General features: G+C 38.6%; 2 protein-coding genes across 2 annotated transcripts in view; one reads left to right on the top strand and one right to left on the bottom strand.

Moving 5' to 3' along the window:
* On the bottom strand, window positions 1-26,400 carry WDR12 (WD repeat domain 12). Its single transcript, XM_061607961.1, has 13 exons — window positions 25,545-26,400; window positions 24,144-24,238; window positions 22,696-22,790; window positions 20,508-20,614; window positions 19,213-19,328; window positions 18,489-18,643; window positions 17,302-17,347; window positions 14,980-15,071; window positions 13,105-13,245; window positions 12,597-12,702; window positions 5,702-5,834; window positions 5,016-5,088; window positions 1-3,705 (listed from the first exon to the last, which is right to left on the bottom strand). The coding sequence occupies exons 1-13, from the start codon at window positions 25,583-25,585 to the stop codon at window positions 3,628-3,630; spliced, it is 1,278 nt and encodes a 425-aa protein (XP_061463945.1). The 5' UTR covers window positions 25,586-26,400; the 3' UTR covers window positions 1-3,627.
* The window catches only part of CARF (calcium responsive transcription factor), a 56,346-nt gene continuing 55,955 nt past the window's right edge, over window positions 26,010-26,400 (top strand). Inside the window, exon 1 of the mRNA XM_061607943.1 lies at window positions 26,010-26,235. The gene's annotated coding sequence lies outside the window, so the exon portion shown is untranslated. The remainder of the gene's footprint in view (window positions 26,236-26,400) is intronic.

Here is a 26,400-nt window from a genome sequence, read left to right as displayed (position 1 = left end):
AGGCAAATTTATGGCAACATGGTCTTTTGGCACTTTAAGGACTGTCAAATTTATTAGGATCAGCTTTCAAGGATTACAGTATACTTCATCAAATGTATCAGATGAAGTGGAATCTAGTTTATCAAAGCTTATGCCATAATAAATTTGTCAGTTGTTAAGACTGCTGTCAATAAAGGTCTCTCTTCTGTGGATTTTAGAAATACCCAATAAACACTCCTGGCAAGTGGTGGTAAAAGGGTTGGTTTTAGAACCATTTTAACATAAGGTTTAGTGAGGATACCAATATGCATTACAAAGGGTGCCTTCATAGCTGTGTTTATTCTGCCATAAGGGAAGGTTACTGATAGCACACTGCTCTTTAAACCTTAAAATGGACCTTCTAGTAAATACCATTGAAATAAATAGAACTAACTTCCAATAAAGATGGAAAACAGCTGTAGACTATAATCAGTCTGCAAAAGAAACACTACAAGAAGTGTTCACAGATCACAACATCTGTAAAATGTCCATGCATGTATTTTCTGTTGATATGTATACCTATTCACATATAAAGTAGTGAACATGTTTTTACATGGGCTTGATAGACCAATTCTCATCAAAAGGTACTTTCCCCACCTTAAAGAACATGTAATAGAAATCTGTAACCCTTAAACAATATTTAACCTGCTTGATTAACACAAACAGTCGAAATAAGTATCTTCTAGATTTGGAGTAAATAGGATTTGAAAAAAAATTCAATGAATTGCTGATAAATGTGGAGAAAGGCAGCTACTTCCTGGACAGAACAAGTCCTAAAGCTGGAATTTGTAGTGTATGGCTAGGGGAGCTTTCTTATCCCTTTTCTCCTATAAAAATCTCTTGGCTAACTGCTTTTACCATTCCTGAGAAAGATAGCCATCAGTTTTCCCATTTGAGATTCTCTAGATTTGGCCAAAAGAAATACAGGCATCTACACTGAAGAAGTGGTTCCCCTCTATTCAGCACTGGTTAGGCCTCATTTTGAGCACTGCATCCAGTTCTGGACACTGCACTTTAAGAAGGATGCAGACAAACTGGATTGGGTTCAGAGGAGGGCAATGAGGATGATCAGGGGACTAGAAACAAAGCCTTATGAGGAGAGACTGAAAGAACTGGGCATGTTTAGCCTGGAGAAGAGAAGACTGAGGGGGGAGATATGATCCCACTCTTCAAGCACTTGAAAAGTTGCCAGACAGAGGGTCAGGAACTCTTCTCAATCGTCCCAGAGTACAGGACACAATAATGGACTCAAGTTATAGGAAGCCAACTGATTTCAAATGAACATCAGGAAAAACTGTTAAGAGTGGCATGACAATGGAACCAATTACCTAGGGAGGTGGTGGGCTCTCCAACACTGGAGACATTCAAGAGGCAGCTGAACAGGTGCCTGCTGGGTATGCTTTAAATTGGATTCCTGCATTGAGCAGGGGGTTGAGCTTGATGGCCTTATAGGCCCCTTCCAACTCTATGATTCTATGATCTATAAGAAATATTGGTACAAGCCTGTTCCCTGTTTTTATTAATCCTTAATGTACACCAGACTCTCCTCTTATCAGGTGCTGTTCTATAGAGAAAAAAATGAGTTGTGTGATGTCACATTCAACAGTAATTGTGCCCAATTTGAAACATTCCCAATCACCAAGAGTCTTAATTAATATAAACATGACCTTGTCCAAACACTAAAATCACTCTAGTCTAAACAAATAGAGTTCTTGAAATCTGATGCACAATCACTCCTTACCTGCAGGAAGTATTTGCATATATGCTTAATATATGTGACAACAGCTTGATCAAAGAGAAGTGCTACAAGGAGAATGGAAGTTGTAATATACACATGGAGAAAGAAAACAAGGGAGCAAGTCCTGCCACCCCAAAAACTCTAGTACGACTGTTCTTTAACCAAGAGAAAATATCAAAGTACTACAAAATAATGTAGAGCAACTTTCTCTACAAAGGTGTTAAACTCTCAGCCAGACTGGAAAGTTGGAACTGTTTTGTTTAGTCTCTTACATTGAAGACATGTCAGTACTTGTAAGAAATATGATCTGAAGGTAGAGATCAAAAGGACTAACTTCAGGCACAAGTGTGTCTACAGCAGGGGCATGTAACCTGCAGCCCTTGGCCTAATTTCATGTGGGTGGCAAAGACAGGGAAAAGTTGAGGAAAAAGGAAGATGAGAGAGATGGGGGTATTCCACTCACTAATAGCTGTGGCCCCAACTACTTCCAGCATGCAGTCTCAACAAATTGCCCTCAAAATAATGCTTTTTAAAAAGATGACCTTCTAAACAGCAAAATTTCACACAGACACTATCTCTGTTATTTTTTTGGCGCCTTCTGAAGACCTTCCTCTTTCACCAAGCCTTTTAAGTAGAGACCTTATCCCAGGCTGTGCTGGAATTGCTTTTTAAGATGTTTTTAAACCTTTTAGAATATTTTTTAAAGTTTGTTTTTAAGACGTTTTAAAGTATTTTTAGTGTTTTGTTTGCCGCCTGGGCTCCTACTAGGAGAAAGGGCAGGATATAAATTAATTAATTAAATAAATCTACATGTCCCTTAAGGTCCAAAAAGTGATTTGATGTGCAACATGAGCTGATGTTTAAGAAATTCAAATAAGAGCAGCTCTGCCCATCTAGATCGGCATTCTGTTCTCATGGTGGCCAGCCAGATGCCCAGAGGAAATCTGCAAGCAGAACCTGAGCACAAGCATACTGCCTCAGACCATAGAGGCAATCCACAGTGCCCTCGTACCTACAGAACAAGTTGAATCCTAGCCAAAGAAAATGTCCTGACTTTTAAACAAAGTATGTCAAATGGTATTATAAGCATGTTACGGAAGAGTTATTTCATTGAGATCTTAAGCACCATCCCTCTGCAGCAGCTTCAACAGATTTTCAGTGGCAAAACCTGTTGGAACTAATGGAAGTTACAAAGCTTAGTATCATAACTGACTAAAAAAATATAGTTACCAAAAAAAAAAAAAAGGAAGATATTTTAATAAACATTTTTATAAAATGTTAAGTCTACTTAATAAAAAGGTAAAGGTGTCCCCGCACTTGTAGTGCGAGTCATTTCTGACTCTTAGGGTGATGTCTTGCGACTTTTACTAGGCAGACCGTATATATGGGGTGGGATTGCCAGTTCCTTCCCCGGCCTTTCTTTACCCCCCAGCATATGCCAGGTACTCATTTTACTGACCACGGATGGGTGGAAAGCTGAGTGGACCTCGACCCCTTTTACCAGAGATTCGACTTCCTCCTTCCGTTGGAATCGAACTCCGGCCGTGAGCAGAGCTTCGGCTGCGCTACCGCCGCTTACCACTCTGCGCCACGGAGGATCTAAATCTACTTAATAGTTAAGCATATTTATGCTTTATTAACACAGGGTTTCTTCCTATGGCTACTTAAGTATAGGGAGAACGCTTTAAAATTAAACTGCCCTAATCTGCCACCCAGCCTCAAAACAAAGAGCAGGAAACTAATATTGTCCCAGGGCAAAATACACACATAATTTATAATACTATGAAATAGCACATTTTGTACAGCTGTGTATGATAAGTTGGAAGAACGTGTAGCAAAAGAGTTCTCTCTCATTATCCTTTTCTTCACTTTCATGCTCCATCATCAGAGGTGGTTGCTCTGTATCTGTAGGAATACAGCTTGTTGTCTGCACCACCACTCAACAGCAACTACAGAAGAAAAATTGAATTATAATGAGACAATATTTCAGACACAGTCATTTTCTAATCTGGACAAGTAAAACTGTAAATACCAGGAAAAACAATTCTTTATGAAAAAATGCGTAAGAGTAGAACATCAAGTCTCCAAATTAGAAAAATCCACCAGAACCTGGCAACCAAGCAGCCAGAAAAATTTGTCATTTCAACAATTCCCTCAATAGGGAGGGGGCAGAAATCAATCAAGGAATGGCAATGGTGAAAGAAATGCTCTCTGCATGTATACGGTGTTGTATCACCAAAACAAGACCTCAAAATCTTCTTATCATGCAGAGATGGATCAAGAATAGGATAGGTTTCAAAATTAAGGTACAGCAGGAAAGCCATACCTCAAAAGTAGTATCATTTTGTATAGCAACCTTTTCCAGTGCTTAGCCCCTCTTCTGCTGCTTGCTCTTTCTGTCTCAGACTCAGTTTTGCACTAAGACATCATCCACATTCAGATGATCATATATTGGCTTACTAAGCTGAAATATGAACAAGGCATGCAGTCCTTTCACTCCTTCCTTTGCATGAGTTGCAATCAAACCAAAAAGCCTTTATTTCACTATAGTTTCATCCCTACTGGGAAACTATGATTCCCTCCCTCATAGCAAAAACAGGAAGGAGATATCCTCTTCACAGAAAGCCCATAAGGGAAAAATATGGAGAGGTTTGTAAGGTTCCATTCCAGGAGGCATAAGATAAAGGGATCCTAGTTTAGTTGCAATTCTTGTGAACAAAGGAGCCAAGGGGCAGACTGCACAGGAAAAAGTCCCATTCATATTTTGGCTTATTAAACAGAGATATGATTGTCTGAATGCAGCATTGTAACTGGGATCTTTTGCCTGTGTTAATGTTAAGAAGCTGAGACTTCATGATGCCTTAAATCCATAATATAGAGAAAGGCAGGATAGAAACACTATAAATAAGAAGTGTGGCGATTTTAAGTTGCATCCAACAAATAGTGCAAGGACTTCTTTTCTTCTCCCTGCATGCCTCCCAAACCTGTTCAGAGAGTAGATTAGAGGGGCATGTAGGGAGAGGCAGAAGTCCTTGTGCTAACAGGATAACTTTGTTGGATACAACCCAACATTTTTGCAAAATCACATCTTCGGTCAAACAGTTTAAGTTAAATCACTTTCACTATTTGTACCTTTGCTGTTATGCGTTAAGTAGGTAAGGAGTATATATAAATAACATAATATATCCAACTAAATATGAATTATCTGGTGCAGTTACTTCAGTTACCCCACTGCATCTGTTCCTGAATATATTCTTACCCCTGCTTCTGTCCATTCCACACACAAAACCTTGTCTTCATGAGCAGCCAAGTCATAGAGAGGAGCCTTGCAACTGATAGGACAACAGATATTAGAGAGTTACATTACATGTAAATAAAAGCATCCTGATGACCGATTGCTGAAATCAGCCAACAAATTTCTTCTGAATAAGCTTCCTCTAGAATTACCATTCTTCTGTTATCTTTTCTGCAAATTCTTAGGGGCATACGGTGTTGGACTTAAGCTTCCAATTACAGAAGGCTCTTTATGTTCACAGAACTATTTGGGGCTAGTGGAGAGATTCTGCAGGTGGAGTGCTGGGGGACAGGAGGTGATGGTAATTTTTGTAGATCTCACATTCCTCCTATAGCCCCCTAGAAGCCTGTTCCAGAGGATTTGGGGAACAATACGGGAGGGGGTGCTGAAGGCTGCAGGAAGAAATCAGCAATGGCATCTTTCATCCCATTTTCACTAGTGGAGCAAAACCCCACTCAGGAGATGCTCCTGTTAATAAGAGCAAAGTCTGTATCCAAACTACTGTCTTATTCTGTGTTCTAATCCATAGAAAAATTAATTGAATTGCTTTATGCACTGATAGGACAGAATGCCTTATGGAATTAAGTTTTGGGGCACATTTGCAGACTCAGAATGAATACTCTGACAAAAATCCATGACTTAAAGTTTACCTTCTTGTGTCCCAGAGTTTGACAAAGTTGTCTAAAGAACCAGAGATGAGCTGCTGTTCATGTGTGGGTGACCACTTCACTGATGTCACCCAGCCAGTATGTGAGGTAAGAGAAACCAGTACCAAAGAACCATCTAAAAAGAGACAGATAAAGCTCACTAGGCAAAACTGATGATGAGTCATATAAGAGATTTATGAAGTTTACCAGCATACAGTGGATCAAGGTGAGAGCATACTGGATACAAAAACTAGCAGTAGCCAACATTTTAGTAGATGTACCATTAATCAAGCTCAAAGTAGGAGACAGTGCCACTCTATAGAACACTACAGTGCACAGACAGCCCCCATTCTTTAGTGTGGTTTTGGTTTTAGTCAAGTGAGAATGGGAGGTGGTTACACAATCCCACTCTATCAGTTAAGTCTATAACCATCTAGATTGCTGGACCAACTTCCATCATCCCACTACCATGGCCAATGGTCAGGGATGACGGTAGTTGTCGTCCAACCAATTTGAGAGAGCTAAAAGATACCTCCCCTGAACTAGAGAGGTAGGTAGGAACACAGTGCTACAACAGGTCTGCCTCCTCTTTTTCAGGTACGCAAAACCTCTGCTGCCTACAGCACCCATGTCACAGCTAGGCCATTCCAGAGGCAACCTGTTTCTTTAAGACCAAAACAGTATGTTTTTAGAAAAGCAGCACAGCAGTAATGTGACCAGTAAAGGAGGATGGCTGCAGGCCATCAGAAGTAATTTAGGAAGTTGTATTATACCAGTTCCAGCCAGTACTGTCTACTCTAACTGACAGCAGCTCTCCAGTGTTTCAAGCAGAGAAGGGTTTCTTTCTTGCATCATGTACTAATCCTTCTCACTAGAGATGCCAGGGACCAAACCACCAGGGACCTCATACCAGCTCAGCTCACACCACTGAGCTATGATCTCTGCATGTAGAGATTTTAGGAATGTTGCAATAACCACTGCAGAGAGAAGTGAGCAATTTAAGCAGTTCTTCCCGACCTCAAGTTATAAAACCAGTAATGTGATCAGTAATTCCTGGTTTTTTTTTTTTTTAATAATTTTTATTCAAATTTTTCAAAAGACAAACAAAACAAAGTCAAAAAAACATAGCAATACATCAACAAAAAATAAAAATAAAATAGTTGACTTCCGATTTGTCGCAGATCAGCTATAAGTATATAATATACATCAAACCTGTCCCTTAATGTATACATACAGAGTCCCTTTTCTCCGTAGGCTGTCTTAATTAATCGTCAAATCCCAGTATCATCATTTTATTTTGATCTTTCAACAAAAAGTCTAAGAGAGGCTTCCATTCCTTAAGAAATGTATCTGTCGATTTTTCTCTAAGTAAACATGTCAATTTGTCCATTTCTACTAAATCCATTAATTTCAATAGCCATTCTTCCATTGTTGGTATTGATTCCATTTTCCACTTTTGTGCATATAATAATCTTGCTGCCGTAATCATATATAATATTATTCTTCCATATTTCTTTTCTATTTGTTTATCCATAAAACCCAATAAAAAAAATTCTGGTTTTGACTGAATATTTATCTTTAGAATTTTTTGCATCTTCCTACCTATCTGTGCCCAAAATGATTTTGCCTTTTTACATAACCACCACATATGATAAAATGATCCTTCTTGTTGTTTACATTTCCAACAAACATTAGAAACATTACTATACATTTTTGACAACTTTTCTGGAGTCATGTACCAACGGTACATCATTTTATAAAAATTTTCTTTAAGATTATAGCATAGTGTAAATTTCAAACCTTTTTTCCACATATTTTCCCATTGATCCATTTGTATGTTATGACCAAAATTTTTTGCCCACTTTACCATACACTCTTTTACTTGTTCTTCCTCCATATCCATTTTCAATAAGAGTTTATACATTTTCGCAATTATATTTTCATCATTTGTACACAATCCTATTTCAAAATCAGATTTACTTATTTCAAACCCATACATTTTCTTGTCCATTTTATATCTTTCTAACAATTGTAAATAGGCAAACCATTGAAAACTATATCCTTCCTTTGTCAGTTGTTCTCTCTCTTTCATTGTATATTCTCCATGTACATTTTCTAATAGTTCTTGATAAGTTAACCATTTCTCTTTTCCAGTCATTTCTCTTCTATAAAACGCTTCTTGACTTGAGACACATAATGGTATTTTCGAATAAAACCTTGGTTTGTATCTATTCCATATTTTCAACAGAGGACGTCTTATAAAATGATTGTTAAAGTCTACATTTACTTTTACTTTGTCATACCATAGATATCCATGCCATCCCCACTTCAAATTATGGCCCTCCAAATCCAATAGTCTTTTATTCCTCAATAAAATCCATTCCTTTATCCAGACTAAACAGCAGGCAGCAAAATAAAGTCTCAGATTTGGTAATCCCAGTCCTCCTCTTTCTTTGGCATCTTGTAGTAGTTTAAATTTAACTCTTGGTTTTTTTCCTTGCCATACAAATTTAGAGATATCTTTTTGCCATTGTTTAAAAGGTAAATCAGAGGATATTACAGGTATTGTTTGAAACAAAAACATCATTCTCGGTAATACATTCATTTTTATCACAAATATTCTACCCATTAATGACAGTTGTAGTTTATCCCATTTTAGCAAGTCTTTCTTAATCTCTGTCCATAATTTTTCATAATTATTATGAAACAACTTTGAGTTTTTATTTGTCATAATGATACCTAAATATTTCAACTTTTTTTCTATTGTAAAATCTGTCTTGTCCATTAACTCTTTCTGTTCCCTTAAAGTTAAATTTTTCACCAACATCTTTGTTTTTTGATTGTTGATCTTAAATCCTGCTAACGGTCCAAATTCTTTTAATTTGTCCATCAATATATTAATTCCTTCCAAAGGGTTTTCTAGTACAATTATCAAATCATCAGCAAATGCTCTCAATTTATATTCTTCTTTTTTTATCTTTAATCCCGAAATCCTTTTATCTTGCCTTATATCTCTAAGCAGCACTTCTAAGACCAGAATAAATAAAAGGGGAGATAATGGACATCCCTGTCTTGTACCCTTTTGTATTTCACATGAATCCGTTAAATCTCCGTTAACAATTATCTGGGCCTTCTGAGATGTATAAATCGATCTAATCCATTTTATAAAATTGTCTCCAAAATCCATTTGCTCCAAAACCTGAAACATAAATTTCCAATTCAAATTATCAAATGCTTTTTCAGCATCTAAAAAAATCAAAGCTGCTTGTTTATCATTTCGTTGTTCTAAATATTCCAACACATTCAAGACATTCCTGACGTTGTCACGTAATTGTCTTTTAGGTAAAAACCCTGATTGATCTTCCTGAATAAATTGTTGCAATATTATTTTCAATCTTTCTGCCAAGATCATTGTAAAAATTTTATAGTCATTATTCAATAGAGATATTGGCCGATAATTTTTTGTTTTAGTTAAATCTTGCTCCTCTTTAGGTATTAATGTTATATTAGCATTTTTCCAACTATCCGGTATCTTTCCCTCTTGCAGAATAAAATTCATTGTAGACTGTAAAGGTAGCAAGAGTTCTTCCTCCAAACATTTATAATACATTGCAGATAACCCATCTGGTCCTGGCGCCTTTCCTAATTTAATTTTGTTTATAGCTTCAGATATCTCTCTTGACGTAATAGGGCCATTAATAGCTTGTCTCTGAAAATCTGTAATTTTAGGCAAATTCTGTTTAGATATATACTCTTCTATTTTTTCAGATAGAATTTCCTGACACTTGTACAATGTTGAATAATATTGATGAAAAATCTTTTTGATTTTTACATTATCTGTCAGCGTCTCATCTCCTTCTTGTATCTTTAAAATAATACTTTTTTGACGTTCTTTTCTTAATTTATATGCTAACCATTTCCCAGGTTTATTTGCAAATTCAAAAGTCCTTTGTTTAGCAAAATTTAGTTTCCTTTCAATTTCTCTAACTGTCAACATTGACACTTGTTTCTGTAACATTTTAATTTGATTTACAATAGAAACTTTAGTTGGATTCTTTTTCAATTCTTCCTCTTTTTGTTTTATTTCTTCCAAAATTAATTGCATTTTCTGTTGTTTCTTTTTTTTTAATTCAGAGTTACATTTAATAAAATATCCCCTCATAAATGCCTTACTTGTATCCCAAACGATATTTTCACTTGTTCCTTTATGTAAATTATGTTCAAAAAACTCTTTTAATTTCTTCTTACATTCTTGTACTACTTTGTCATTCTGAAGTAAAGATTCATTTAGTCTCCATCTAAATCCAAGATTTTTTTTTTTAAGGTTAATATCACAGGATTGTGGTCCGAAAAAGTTTTTGGTAATATATCCATTTTAAAAATATCCTTCGCTAAAATTTTAGACATCCAAATCATATCAATCCTCGAGAATGTTTTGTGTCTTTCTGAAAAATAAGTAAATTCCTTTGCGTTATCATTTATATATCTCCAGGTATCCACCAATTCTAAATGTTCCATCAGTTCAAAGCAAATCTTCGGTAATTTACCCTGTGTCTCTTTGATATTTTTTTCAGAAAGCCTATCAATTTTTGGTGAGATTACCCCATTCCAATCACCCATGACGCACCAATGATCATATGAAAACTCTGACAATTTTTCCATAAGTCCTGTGTAAAACCTTGTTTTATCTTCATTGGGAGCATAAATACCCACTATCAAAATGTTTGTACCCTGTAAAGTAATTTCAACCCCCACAAATCTACCACTATCATCCAGTAATACCAATTTAGGAAGCAATTGTGGGTTAATGTAAAGAACAACTCCATTTTTTTTTTTGGTCCAGCTGAAATAAATTCTTCACCCAAATTTTTACAAATCAAATATTTGGAATCTTTCTTCTTAATATGAGTTTCTTGTAAACAAATTATATCCAATTTTAATTTTTTCAAATAATGAAACACTTTCTTTCTCTTCTGCGCCGTGTTGGCTCCATTTATATTCCAAGTTAGATATTTGTAATCCATCTTTAAGCGTGTATTTTAAAATGTGCCTGATGCTCCTTTTAATCCATCATCTTCCTTCCCCTCCTCTGCGTATCCTTGTTGACTTTGTTTCCCAGGAATTATATCCATATCTTTGAGTTTATCTTCTTCCATATCTTTTAAAGCTTTTCTCAAGAAGTCCCTTGCTTTTTGAACAGTATTCAATCTATATTTCTGTTGTCTGAATGTAAAGATCACTCCTTCTGGAACATCCCATCTAAATTGAATTTTGCATTGCTTAAGTTTTTCTGTAAGGAAAGCATATTCTTTTCTCTTACGTAGAAGTCTAATAGGAATTTCTTTCATCACCAGTATTTCCTTACCATCAATTTTAAAGGTATTTTTAAAGTGTTGCTGTAATACCGTATCTCTGGTCGTCTTTTTTATAAAATGAACAAGCACATCTCTTGGAATTTTTTTCATTGTTGCATATCTGGAATTAATTCTATACACTTTGTCTATTTCAAATTCCATCCGATCTTCATTCGAATCCAGAAATTTTACTAAAGCATTAACAATTTTATCTCTAATGTCTTCACCTATTTCCTCAGGGATTGCACGGAATCTCAAACAATGCTCTTTATTTCTCATTTCAGTCACAGCCAAATAGTCCAAGTTTTTTTCTAATTCCAGATTTAATATATCTGTTCTATTCTCCAAGATTTGTACCTTTTCTTTAGTATTTTTTGCATCCTCCTTTATTTGCCCAATTGTCCCTTTAATCTCATCCACTTGTGTTTTAATATAGTCTTTTATATCTATCAATTCAGTTTTCATTTCCTGTTTTATAGCATTAATCCCTTCCATTATTTTTTGAAACATATCTGGGGGTATAGCCCCTTCCTGTGGGTCAATAGAACCTCTTCGCTCCTGGGCCCTAGTTGCTTTTTTAGTTGTCATTTTCAAAAGAAGCCTTTAATTTCTGATATTAACCACTGTTCCAAAACCTAGAGGCAGTCTATTTCTTTTTTTTTTCCTCCACCAACAAAAGAGTTAATATTCCAGGCCTGTTATTATAGTCCAGCCAGCACAACACAGTTCTTATCTACGTCCAAGAATGCAAAACAATCCTGGTTCCCAGTACAGCCAACACCAAGCGATTAGTAACATATACGAACAGCAGATTCGTCCAAAAAAAAATAGTCCAAGGAGAAAAATAGTCCAAAATATATTTCCATCAAATAATAATTACCTCTCATCCGTTTTTAAACTTTAAAGCTCCAAATTCAGGCCAGCTTCTTGTCGTAAAAAAAAATATATAAGTTGTTTACATTTTCTTTCTTCCTTAATTATATTTAAAAGAGAAAAAGTATAACTCACCCAGGTTTCTCAGTTGCTGATTCGTAAACAAATCCCTTTTATTGTAGTAATTTAAGCCAAATGATAAGATTTAGACAGAAGTAGGCTCGCTGGTTAAGGACGTTTTTTTTTGAAGGAAAAAAAACGCTTCGCTTTATCCCAGTACAGCTTGCATGGAAGTCCTGACTCCGTCTTCAGCCGATCGGCATGCCTTCTTATCTCAGGAATTTCCTGATCAATTCCAGCCGCCGACAGCTCAACGAAGTCTTGTGGAGAATCTGATCGGTTCTCCTATACCTTGGAGAACATTTAAGCCAGTCAAAGTTTCCTTTTAACTGGCTTTTAACCTGAAAAAAGCTTCCTCTGAGGCAGAGATCTCTCAGAGACAGTCACCAGCTGAGCACTCACTTCCGGGAAGTCAGTAATTCCTGGTTTGGAAGCCTCATCGGAAAACCAATTTCAAAGAGTGTATTACAGCTCAATAAATGCATGAATTAAAATTTACTATGAAGGAGCATGTACTGCATGTGTATGGATATACATTATCGTCCACCCACCTTTGGTGCGAGGATCCCATAATCTAATGTGTCTGTCAGTGCTTCCAGAGGCTAAACGCCGACACAATGGTGAGTAGGATATAGAGTTAAACACTTTGTTTCCAGTCTGTGTAAAAATAAGAGTAATCAGTTTTAGTATTATTTATTAAATTTATCTCTCACCCTTCCTCTCAAAGGAACCCAGGGCGCCAAACAAACAAAACAGTTTATAACAAAAAAGAAGAAAAATGTAATAAAAACAGTTTAAAACATTCCTAAACACAACTACAGCTAAAAATATTCTAAAACACAGCTTAAAAACACTCTTTCATCAGTGATCTTCAGGTTACCAAATTCCTCCTGAAAGTTAATAGTGATGGAGGCAGATGCATCTCACTGGGGAGAGCATTCCACAACTGCCGAGCCACCACTGAAAAGACTGTCACAAACCATTCTTTAGATTTTATACAAAATGAAGTCGATTTAAGACATCTGAAAAACAAAGAAGCTTGAGTGCAAGTGAACTCACCAAAGTTGATTTGAGGCCTCCTGTTTCAGCATCCCATATCTTGACTGTGTGGTCCCATGAAGCGCTGCATATTTCATCTGTATCTGACCAAAGTACAGAAGAGACTGATTCTGTATGGCCAGAGAGAGTTGCAACAGGAGTCTAAACATGGGGAAAAAAAGATTGGGAGGATATAGTCATTGAAAGGTTTTATTTTGTGAAATGAGTCTTGTCCACTAAAGCTGTAAACCTATACACATTCAGGACTTACTTCCAAGTAAATGTGCATGGGATTGGGCTACAAGTTTCAGATATTTTCTCCATTTTATCCCATTAGAGTTGGCTCCAGGGTTGACTGAACCCTCTGCAGCTGTTGTCCGACATGATCCCAGAGGCTGCGCTACCATCTTAGTTTTCCCAAAAATGCAATACCTTGGAAGTTCTGTTGTTCCAGTGCAGTCTGACAAGACATTACAGCTGTGACAGTGACCACATTTTTGTGGCAGCCACCAGGTGTTTTTATGTGTGGGACACCATTGTCTCTGGATACAAACTCTTATTGGATGGACAGGGAAGGGGTTACTGGAAGTGGTGTCACTTTGTATATCAAAGAAATAGGATCAAACAAGATAGAAATATCCCAAAAGTAAACATTTTAAATACTCTGAAGGATTGTGCCCTCAGTTGGCCATGGAACCGACCAGAGGATCAGCAACCTTGCATGAATGTTAAGTGGTGTCCAGGACCTAGTGAGAGATGTAGGAGTTGTTGATCAGATTGGGAACAGCGGCCATAATGCTATCAAATTCATGGACTGCCTTCAAGTCGATTCCGACTTATGGGAACCCTATGAATAGGGTTTCCACGGTAAGCAGTATTCAGAGATGGTTTACCGTTGCCGTCCTCTGAGGCTGAGAGGCAGTGACTGGCCCAAGGTCACCCAGTGAGCTTCATGGCTGTGTGGGGATTCGAACCCTGGTCTCCCAGGTTGTAGTCCAACACTCTAACCACTATGCCACACTGGCTCAAATTCCACATAAATGTAAATAGACAACTGCCAAGCAAGTGTGACACTGTCACATTTGACATTAAAAGAAAAAAACTTTTGAGAAGATGAGATTGGGAAAAAGGAAATCAACAGCAAAAGTTAACTGGATCAAATCCCTTCAGAATGTTTGAAGGTTATTCAAAGCCACAATAACAGAATCTCAGCTTCAGGAACAACTCCCCTGTGAGGAAGGTTATCACAGAGGGGGCTTTTTAGTTCAGGAAAAAAGACAAGTTGAGGGGACATGATAGAGGCGTATAAAATTATGCATGGTGTGGAGAAGGTAGATGGAGTAGTTTTTCCTCCCTCTCTCATAACATTAGAACTTAGTCAGCCCAATGGAGCTGAACACTGGAAGATTCAGGAGAGGCAAAAAGAAAGTACTTCAAACAGTGCATAGGTAATCTATGGAATTTACTACCACAAAGGGGTTTAGACAAATTCACAGAGCACAAGGCTATCAATAGTTATTGGCCATGATGGTTGTGTACCACCTTTTCATATAGAAGACAGTAAGCCTCCAAAAACCAGGTGCTGGAGAGCATGTCTTGCTTGCGGGCTTCCCACATGCATCTGATTGGTCAATGTGAGAACAGGATGCTGGAGTACATGGGCCTCTGGTTTGATTCAGCAGGGCTCTTGTGATGTTTTTGTAATCTGTCCAAATGTAACTTCCAGAGTACTGCATTTTGGGAAAATTAATACATTTATCACAGCTGCAGCCAAAAAGGTGCTGGAGTAGAGGCCCTGGCAGGCACAGCTATTTGTGGTGGGCCCTAGCAGCTGCCCAAGCATGCTGGGTGGTGATGCTAGGCCTGATCCTCATACACAATCCAGATTTATCTTACTCTTATTAGTCCCAACTGCTCAGTTTTCTGCTTTTTCCTCGGCCTGTTTGCTACTTCCTCAATTTCCACTTCATCCTCTTCATCTGTACACACTGAAATCAAAATATGGTCATTTCAGTCATAATTCATATTGATCAGTCTCCTACTGCTGTAAGACTTTAACAGGAAAAAGTTAAATCTAAATTATTCCCAACAAATCTGTGATATGAAAAATCACTGATTAATTGCGGAAAAAAAAAAATTCTGGGCTGAGGTATAAAATGAAATGGGTAAGATCACTGAACAGACGGTGCAGCTAATGCCAGAACTAGCGCTGTTAAATTTATTCATAAACAAAAACATTAGGTTGCAAAGTAAAAAATTAATTAGTTTTACATTAGTAGCTGTCCATCAAGTTATAGCCAGATGTTGAAAAGATCAATAGATAGATGGTATGGAAAAATATGGGAGATAGTACTGCTAGAAAAATTAACACAGACACTGAAGATGAGTAAAGGATTAAAAAAAGAAAGACATTCACAAAGCGTTGGCAACCATTTACTCTGTTCACATCAAGGGCTGATAGTCAGAACAGTACCTACCCCCTTTATGAGACTGTGGAGAACATGATTACTTTCTGTATGTATTATGAGATGAATGAGAACAGTAAAGTATTATGGAGTGTAAAATATAGGGTTATGGATAAACAGGTATTGGGGTGATGAATTGTGAGTGGGGTGGGACAGATGTTATGTGTATAAAAATAAAAAAATATTCAAAAAATTATTCTGAATTTATATCTCTGTATAATATTTGCACATTTTTTCCCATTGACTCCAGTCAAGTGCCATATTAACTCAATTCCATGGCAGCAAGTGTTTAGAATCGGAGTGTTTTATAACTGGAATCCAAACCAGATATGATTAAATTCTAAAGACAAGTTATTCCTCAGTGGATTCTACAGGTAAACTTATACAGGTTATCTACAGTATGTGGTTTTACAAGTTAAGTTGCTATGTTATGATCCTTATATCACAGTTACTTCAAAGTTCTACTAAAGATAATGGGTGGTATGAACCCACTGATTTCAATGGGTGTACTCCAAATATGAGTTAGCTGGATATCACCCAATGGGATTAACTGCCAAATAAATTTATTCAGAATTGTGGAGTCTGCTTGCTATACTCAAGACTAGTTGCGTTAGATTCCTATTAACATCTTAATTTTCTTGTGGCATAGCTTTTGTGGCATCTCTAAGGTGCATAAAGTGTTACCCTCAGTTGTGTCTGGCATATATTTATGCAAATACAAAGTTTTGAACAAAGGTACCAAAAGGCTATGAAATGCACAGCGGAGGAGTAGGTCTGTCATATTTTTATGCAGAGCCAAAATGTATACAAGAACAAAATGACCCATGCACAAGAGCAATCACTGTCAATAGAAGAAGAAATACTATCAGTCTGAGCCACATTTTGAAATCTTTTTGCTGAAGTAAGGGGATTTTGAGGCCAGCAGCAGAGTGACTTGAAGACTGAAACACGATTGAAAAATGGCAACATCATGAAACCAGTGGGAGAACATTTGTCTACTTTCACAATGGCCCTGTTTGCATGCAATACCCAGCCAAGTCATGACTTACTGCGAACAAGCATATGTGTCAGAATGAAGAATGCGGCCGCAGCACTCCTACCCAGGGATAAGTCATAGCTTGGCTTTGAGTTTCATCCAAACCCAGACTCATGGTTTGGTTTGCTCCAGAAAAAACATGACTAAGGTTTGTTCTTCGTTTACTGCTTATGGTTTGTCTGGGGAGACAAACCAGAACCCAGGATTCAGACACAACACTTAGCCAAACAGTTAGCCTTGGGTAACACGGCAGCTCCTACTGCTACGTAAGAGTGCCCTACATGCATAAAAACACATGTTTAGGGCTTGGGGGATATGTTCTTATGGACTAGGAGACAGTCACTAGGTTACAGATGGCCTCCATAGTTCACACACTATGGTTAAGCGAAGTATTCTTCCAACACAGAAGAATGCTAAATACGCATGGGAATCTAGAATATTGCACCACAACATCACATTTTGAACTTGTTGCAGTCAGCAAAAGTATTTGCATTGTGTGTAGCAATGCCTGGGACAGTTTTAATTTGCAAAAAATTGGTTCATGAAAAGAAGAGAGTGGCCCAGATGTAAACCGCTTAGAAGTTTTATTTACAATTAAGTGGTATACAAATTCTGTTTAATAAATAAATGTGCAATAAAAGCATGTAGAGTTACAGAGGTGGTGGGGGTTACTCGATGACGGTTCAAAGAAAGCACCAGGTTAAACATTTATCTTACCTGCAGACCAGATCTTTAGCATCTTATCCCAGGATCCACTGCAAAACTAAAAACGCCACAAAAGTTTAACAAAAATTGATCAATTTTACTTAGTTATCATTTGTAATGGTTGTGCTTACCCAAGCTTGATTGCTCAACTCCAATGAATTCATACGGGCTTGATTTGACTCCAGCTTAATTAAACTCAAACCAGATTTAAACTGGATCCAGAGGAATTCCTCCCCCACACCCCCAGCTTTGCCCACTTCCCAAACTTACCCTGGTGGTGGTGCTGCAGTGGCAGAAAGGACAGGGAGTAGTGAAGACTTCAAGTTTAAGGACTGGAAGACCCTATACATGCTCAGGAGCATCCAGTGTCACTGGATAGCATGGAGATGTAGTTCCTTATGCTCCTGTTGTCAACGAGGGTCACGGAGCATGTCCAGGGAAGTCCAGGCCTAAACCTTGAGGCTTCTGGTGCCATGAGGGCTCCCCAATGCTATTTTCTCTTCCTCAGGTAAATTTGAGAATAGGAGAGGCCTGAAAATGAGGAGGGGTGGTACTGAGTTAAGCTCATTATGTTTCAGACTCAAACCTTGATGAGCTCTGGGCCAAATTCTTAATAGGTTCAGAAGGCAAGAACAGGAGGTCAAGTTCAACAATACAAGTTTCTCAGTTATAAGCCTTTGCTTCAATCATTAAAAAATAACCATGCTCCAGCAATAAAAATAAGATATGGAGAAATCCCCAGGCTTTTCAATAAACTTTCACATAGTTACACACTCACAAACTCTGAAAGATCTACATTTTGTTAAAATCTGAGGGCACAACCTGAAGCCTCTGCAGCCACAAATGGATATATCAGGCAAAACTGACAAGGAGCCACGGTGAAGTATACTCCACAAAAGCACCTTCCTCAGACTTCGGCAGCTTTAACACATTTTCATTTAAAAACTTGCTCACAGTTTTATTGGAAAAGAAAAATTCAAGAAGTTGAAAGAGAGATGTTATATTTCATGCTGTAATTTTAATCTCTGAGTTCTGTGTAACGCTGCCGGATGAGAATCAACTGCAGGCCTAACATCAAGATAGCAAGAAAGGGTAAACAGACGTTTAGGTTTTAATGTTTAAGAATGGTAGTAGAGTCTTTTATGCTAAACGACAACACCTCTCCTAGCTACTTTTGGGGATGAGGATGGGTAACTTACTTTAGTCCTTGAGCTGTCCACAGCTATAGATTCTATACTTCCTGCATGTCCTCTGCAGCAGTGAAGGGCCTTCACTTTGTTCTTTTCTACATTCCATTCCCACAAAAGGATGGTCTGGTCCATAGAAGCACTGAGCAGCAAGCATGACAAACTGTCTGAGGGATACAGGCAGAGAAGGTCAGTTCACAGAGCAGTATTTCCTAAGCCAACTATCTAATTCCCCCAATCCATCCAAATCTGATAACAGAATTGACAAAACAATGATAAACAGACCTAGGCTATAAAAAAAAGTGCTTAGGCAATACAGAATATTACATCACATGACTAGCAGGAATATAGAAGTGTATAGAATATAAAGGTCACTCGTAGAAATTCCCAGTTTAGCAGCAATTATTGCTATTGCCAGAGTCAGTGTAGCCTGGTGACATGTATATGGGATTTGGATCTTGAGGGCCTTGTTTCAAAACAAAAATGCTCAACCTGAAGGCACTTAACAACAAGGTAACAAATGTAAAGGAAGGAATTCAAAGAAAGACTTTCAGAGAGATAGCTATCCTACTCTGCTGCAGCAAAAACAAAAAAAGTATTTTAGACCATCAAATAAATTTGTTTGTCTTTAAGGTATCACCAGACTCTTTGCTGGATGCAAGTTTATACTTAATTGAACAATTCAGGGTGGCAAATTCTCTTGGAATCTATTCTGAACAAAGTGAAATCTACTTACCTTTTTTAACCCAGGCTACATCTTTCACCACATCTACATGGCCAACTAGCGTCATTATTGGTTTGCCTTCTGCTGACCAGATCCGAGAAGTCTGATCGTAGGAGCCTGTCAAGATCCTATGGAATTCAAAACCAAAAAACCCTTCTTGGTGGTTGCCCATAGTTCTTCATAGGATACACTTTCCAGTCTATGGGCTTCAGGCATACTTAGTTCAGTCAAGCACTTGAAACACTGTGCAAATTTTATTTTTTTTAATGTAATACTCAGACATCTTTTGTTAGTGAAGAATCCTTTCCCAGCAAGAAAACTGTGCTACAGAACTGTGCACATTTAAAGCAGCTAATCTATAGGGCAATGCCAAACATCCATTCTTCACAGGGACACCAAGGTGCTTACTAGATTCAGATATACTTGTATCTTGTGTAGTCTGGAAATTCAGATGGGGATGGTAGGGGGAAAGAGATTAAACAAGGCCACAAACTTGCCTCAGCTGTCCACAACCATCTACCTACTGATGCTTCATGGAGCAAGAAGGTGATGTAGTCACACCACAAGATTTAGGCTGGTCCCTAAACATACTGTTCTGTTACATTTAGAATGGTTTTACTTCTTTTATAGTTTTAATGGTTTTATCTGTTTTTATAATTGCATATTCTCTTGTAACCCTCCCTAGGATCTTGTGGTGAACGGCAGGTAAAAACTCCTAATAAAACCAGTAAATAAATAAATAGCCCAAAGCTTCTAGCTTCCAATCTTCACTTTAAAGGTGTCAGCCTCGTGTTTTCTTTTGCTGGAACTTTAGATCTGTAAACTCCTCTTTACTGTTCGGTGCACTGAACATTACACATGAATATATACCACTTATGCACACAAAAAAACTGAAGCAAGCAGTAGCCATTATTCTCTTCAGCAGGCCAGGATCAGCACATAGCAAAGCCTTCAAGAATCACATCCTCTCTGCCTCAAAGCTTGATTGGGGTGTGTGTGAGAGAGAAGGATGATAAGCCATAAGTGAGCCTATACTGTTTTAGAGTTTCTGACAGCCAAGCATGTGTTAGGGCAGTCAGAGATATCCTTCTTATTTTGAAAGTAGTTTGTAGCAGCAACATGAACAATTCTGATAAAAACAAAACTTTTTTGGAAGGAATACATCATTCCAATGTTGAGTTTATTTAAAAGACATAGGGTCAAGGAGGAAAGGAACAGACAAATTGATGCCGTGGCTTCAACATGGGGAACCAGATAATGCGAGTCAAAACATTATTTATAGGAAGCCGCATAAGAGAGTCTCTTACCATTCTTCTGTAGCTTCAACAGAACTGATCCAGTCATCATGTAGCATACATTCCTCAGGCTGAGGTGCGGTGTACTTTTCAACATACTCTATTTCTACTACTTCTTCCTGTGTGCACAAAAGTCAACAAAAGGGTCAGTCACCATAAAGTTTTAAATAAGAATATCCTCAGTAGCAGAATAGCCTTGGCTCTTTTATCCAAGACTACCAGCTGAAGATTAACAGTACAAGCCAGCACCCACTCCCTGTTAGCTCCACTAGCAATCCTGAATGTAGTATGTTCCAGATGGAAACTGCCAAATAGGAATATAAGGGCAAAGTCTGCATTCAACAAGAATGAGGGTAACGCAAGACCAAAGCAGCAGCAGTTCTTCAGGATCTCAGAGATACACCAAGCAGATTTTTTGGTATATGGATTTAAGATTATGATTTGTGCACTGTTTTGAGTTTGGGAAAAACAATATCTACATGTTGAAAATAAAATCCAACAAGCAAATAGTAGCTAAGAGTGCAATCCTAGAAGTGGTGGAGTGAAGCAGTGGGTGACCTACAGGCTCGTGCCAATCAGAAAGGGAGGTGTCCTGTTCTCTCTCAGCAGGTCTTATTCTTTCCATCACCCCTCTCACTTTGAACCAATGGGGGAAATTTTCCACACTAGTTCCAGGCTAGTTTAAGTAAGAAGCCCAAATTTGGGGCCTCTCAGGAAAATGGAAGGGCTTTGTATCAAGTGTATTCAAGGCCATCTCTGCCCCTAGAGTGTCCTTTTTCAGGGCTTTACACCAGTTACTGCCAATAACAGAGGTACGCCCATTGAACTTTCCATGGGTATAGTAGGGGCCTCTGTGTAGTTCCTTTCTACAGGAGGAGAGGCACTTTTGGCCAATCCTAAGCGCCCCTTCCCCAGTTAGCAGCTCTGGAGTTCAGATTGCTCTGTTAGTCTTGAAACTATATGTTTGCAAGCCCAACAACCCAATACACTATCAATGGGAGTTTTGCACCAATTTAAGCGGAGAATGGTTGACACCTGACAATTCTTTGTGTAACATTTATTCATAATCATGTGCCTACACTCTACTGTCATGGAGATCTGCCCTGCCCAAGCCTGCCTCTTAAGACAGCTTCCATTTCTCAAAGTATCCACACCACATATTCCCACCTCCTTTGAGCAAGACCCTGTCTGTCAAGGAAAGCCTGAACAATCTTTGTGTCCTTTAATACATTGACTACTCACCTCCTAGCCCCAAAGTGGTGACAAAGGTACCTTCCTGGCTCTATGAGCAGTTTCTGATTGGCAGCTCAGAGCAAGCAGTCAATCAGAACCCATCCAGGGAATGCAGCTTTATTCCTTTGTCCCTCATCCTGACAGTGAAGATACTACACAGTGTTTACCCATAAGATGACACCATGGTGCGAGAGTACAAACTTATACAGGATAGTTAAGATGTTCTTTTATTGTCTTAAAGCATCACTCTGCCTTCCCCCCTTTCAGTTTCTTAAACCTTATATTCTTAGTGAATTTGCTTAAAATTTTTTGGGGGGGGTTGCCTTGCATTTGTGGCTGCTCAAGAGACTGCCTCCGCCCACATACCTAGATCACATTAGTTTCCTGCTAACCATCAAGAGGTAAAGGAGCCACAAGAAAAGAAAGCCACTCCCCATCCAGCAGTGATAGTAGGGAGGCAGGCTAGATGCTCCCGTGCCCTGTTAAGTGGTGCGTAGCCTTGGGATCTGCTCCTACCCAAGCTCAAGGAGCTACTAGCAGCACACCTAAGGGCTAACCATTTATAGGATTTCTTGCCCACCCTTCACCATAAGGTCTCAGGGTGGGTTGCAACAATAATTCAGCATTAAAATCAATTGAAATAACTCACAACGGAAAAGTAAATATTAAAATCAGTTTAAATCAGAGAGACATGGTTAGCGTAGGTGTGCCAACAGCTTTCTTCACATTTTTCTTAAAGATTAAAAATATGTATCATGCTTATCCTGACCCCTTGGCTGTGTTATGAAAAAGGGTCAAGCTACAATCTCAACCATACATAACAAAGTCCCACTGAACTCAGTGGGGCTTACATCAAAGGAAACATGTACAGGATTTAGCTGTAAAATGTTCAGATAAGATCATTAGATACTTTAAATCTTAAAAATAACAGTAATCATCACATAAAAGCCCCACCCCAATGCCTTACCGTTGAGATATTTTCCATTTCCATGTGTTTGACCAGGGACATGCGAAAGAACTGCCCCCTGATAAGGAAATCAAATTCCACATATTTGTGGCCCTCTGGAGACAAAGGAAGCACAAAGTGTCAGATTACGTAACTTAAATTGTACAATCTGACACAATTTACATTTGAGCAGACTTTGGTGAATATGTTTAAAACACAGCTTCTCTTCAGTAAAAAGTAAAGGTGTCCCCGCACTTATATTGCGAGTCGTTTCCGACTCTTAGGGCGGTATCTTGTGACATTTACTAGGCAGACCGTATATATGGGGTGGGATTGCCAGTTCCTTCCCCGGCCTTTCTTTACCCCCCAGAGTATGCCAGGTACTAATTTTACCGACCACGGATGGATGGAAGGCTGAGTGGACCTCGACCCCTTTTACCGGAGATTTGACTTCCTCCTTCCGTTGGAATCGAACTCCGGCCATGAGCAGAGCTTCGGCTGCGTTGCCCCTGCTTACCACTCTGCGCTACATTATTCCTGTACATTACATTCATATTATCAAATTCTCACGGAGAACAAAACATTGTGTGTGGGGGGGGGGAAGCAGTAATAGCACTATCACAAATTATATACTCAGGAAGTTGGACCCAACAACAGCTTGGTTCCTTCCAGCAATGTGACTCTTTGGACCGCTATACATCATACGTTTCTTACCTAAATATACAATCCTAGCTTTCTTTGGACAAGCAATCATGGAGAAATAGAAAATTATCACAATTACCCAGATAATACATTTTTGCTCCTATGAACATGCACTCAGGAAGGCCAGTATTATTATTTTTTATAGGAAAGAAACTTACTGAGTTCTGGCCCTATGATCACAGCAGGAACACAACTAGCTTTTTAAGTCCACTCTCTTTTGAAGCAGATGCAAATTCAATCACAACTACAGTAATCAGAGTCAGTATTAGCAGTGGGGAACCTGGGTTCAAATTACTTCTCATGAATGAATGAATTGCTTTATTACAGTCAAAGACCAGCCTAAATTACTCCTCATGAAGATCACCTGGTATCCCCAAGCTAACCTATTTCACAAAGTTATTCTGAAGATAACACCATAAGACAGTGTTCTTTGCTTGTGGTATGAAGCATGAAATAATAATGAGATAAATAAATAACACACCCATAATCTATAAATTGTCCAATACATAAAATTGTGTAGTAAATACCTCTACTGTAGTACGATTTGCTAAATACAACACAAAAGTTAATTTACACTGAATTTGCCAATATCTATAGGACCATATTCTTAATAGTGAAAATTAATTCAGTTGGTAAAATGATAAATTCCAGCGAAGTAGTGACTAGTTCTATCTGGTAGTCACTTCTATCAACTCCCCAAAAATAATGTAAAAAGTAATAACAAGGGGACAAACTTTTAAAATCACATTTCCCAAACATGAACTTACCATTTTTTGCTTCCAGTAATTTGTTGATAACATTACTGAGATCAGCAATTTCAGCAGCAGCTGGGACAGAGAAAGGAACATCATCTACAATGTATCTAGAGAGAGAAAACAATCACATATTTAGAAAGAGATGAAATAGCTCATTTTAGGATTGTCTCAGAGAAGTTCTTTACCTTTAAGAGCAGACTCTAGTAATTTGCTAAACTATGCTACTGGCCATATCACCCATATTAAACCTGATCCCCAACTCCCCCACGCCCAACATGGGCAATCAACAGAGAGGAAGGGAACAGTTTTTGAGAACAACAACAACAGGTCATGTGGCATGTGATGTTCCTATATTAATGTATATATGGTAAGTGTTGTTGTTTTAGAAGATACATGGTAAGTGGAGTGAAAGAGGAGGGGGAGTGAATGGGCAGTAGAATGCGAGATGATTGGCTGAGTGTTTAAAATGGCTGAATGTATAAAAGGAAGAGTGAGAGTGGAATCTGGGGGGGAGAAGAGAAAGAGTGGCTTGCTTAGTGGGGTTTGAGAGAGTTGTTTGCCAGGAGAGAGTGGAGAAGGAGGGAGGTGGAGTTTGGATTAGTATTGAGTAAAACCATATGCATATGTGCCTTAAGAAGAAATCTTGTTAATCTTGTTAGCTTTGTTATCTGTAATAAATACTTAATTTGGTTTACCAAAGGCCTGATCCTTGGCTGGGGTTTCACAGACCAGAAGGGAGGGTAAGGTAATGACCAAGGCTGAAGGGGAACTGTAACAAATGGTGGCAGCGGTGAAGAGAATAACAATACCAGTATTCAGAGTCTCTGGGAATACTAGTATTCGGACGTTACTGGTGGTTGCCTAGCAGGGGGATCTGTTGAGATCTGTGCTAGAGCGGATAGGTAAACCATAAGAGAGTGCGGTCCGGACTGGTGGAGTCCCTGGTGGTGCCTAGAGACAGGCAGTAACCACGAGCAGATAGGAACCTGACAGGGAAAGCCAGGGAAGGACGCATCACATGGCACTTTAAAGCCATGTGGCCTAAGATTTCGTGGACTATAGATAGAAACACGTGGGTAAAATAAAAATAAAAAGATTATAGACGAGTGAAACCAAAAGGCCGTAAAATGTAAGAACAGCAGTAGGTCTCCAGGATCCAAATGACTTCGCACAAGAATAACGATCCATTCAATTGTCGTTATTGGTGATTCAGGTATGCTGTGCAGATACCGGTGGTGTTGAAAGAACACCACGGTTCCTACTTATGCAAAAGCCAACTGTTTCAGACTCTCTTGAAAAATGAAGCCAAATGAGAAACGGCGGTCCTCGCCAAGAGGCATCCGAAAAAATGAAGCACAGCTCTAGCCCCAACCTGTGCCTCTCACCTGCCTCACTCCCGCACCCCCCCCTTACCTTGTGTCATCAGTGAAGAAGCGAGCCTGGAGTTGCGCCATTTCAAAGGCCCGAGACAGTAATATCTCCAGCAGAAATCCGGAGTTGAAAGGACTTCTTCCCTCTCCAAGATTAGCACCGCCGGTCCCACGTGGCTCAGGATCGCCTTCGCCCTGTTTCGTGGAGCCGTTTGGCTAGCTCGGCAAGTGACTAGTAAGGCCTAGGCTTAAAGGCGAAAAGCCAGGTCTTCTTTTTCTCTCTTCTCAACGTCATTCATAGCCGCGAGGAAGGCTTCTGATTGGTTCCACTGTGCACCAATAATCGCTTGTATTTTCTTCTCGTCGTGTAAAACTATTGTTCCTATTGTACCCATTTGTTTCCGAAGAACACCAGTGCATACTACAATAAAGCTCAGATCACCTGTCTGCTACCGCCCTTCTCAATAGCATATAGGAAATTTATTAGAGAGGAATTACCAGGACCCCTGTTGGATAGATTTGTACAATTCTCGGACCATAAATAAAGAAAATATCTTCTTACATACTCATACATATTCATACCTGCCCAGAAGTCCTATGAAGTTCATTGAGTTGAGGCTTACTCCCAGGTAAAAGTGTACAGCCTAAGGCTACAATCCTATACACCTCCCTAAGAGTAAGCTACTTCCGAGTAAACACTGTAGTTTATGTGGGGGGGAAATGCAGCCCGTAAGGTGAGTGCTTTTGCCGTTGTTTCCTGAGAGTTAAAATATCTGCATAAGTTAAAACAATTTAATTCTCTGGTGCCCGTTTCTTTTTATATGCTGTTTTAGAGTGAATGTGAAGTGGAGATTGGTGAGGAATCGTTCTCTAAGAGGGAATACATTTTTATCATCATC

This window comes from Rhineura floridana, chromosome 2 (genome assembly GCF_030035675.1).
Source record: "Rhineura floridana isolate rRhiFlo1 chromosome 2, rRhiFlo1.hap2, whole genome shotgun sequence".
In the NCBI taxonomy this organism is placed as follows: domain Eukaryota; kingdom Metazoa; phylum Chordata; class Lepidosauria; order Squamata; family Rhineuridae; genus Rhineura; species Rhineura floridana.
Note: the sequence above shows the minus strand (reverse complement) of the source record. Positions and strands in the feature narration are given on the sequence as shown.

Bases quoted from the DNA above. Each gene is read 5' to 3' on its own strand.
- WDR12 (XM_061607961.1), bottom strand. From the start codon at position 25,585: ATGGCGCAACTCCAGGCTCGCTTCTTCACTGATGACACAAG. The intron at 17,348-18,488 runs GTAAGTTACCCA...TGGCGTTTTTAG, and splicing joins TGGACAGCTCAAGGACTAAA to TTTTGCAGTGGATCCTGGGA. The intron at 12,703-13,104 runs GTGAGTTCACTT...ATTTTTACACAG, and splicing joins GAGGCCTCAAATCAACTTTG to ACTGGAAACAAAGTGTTTAA.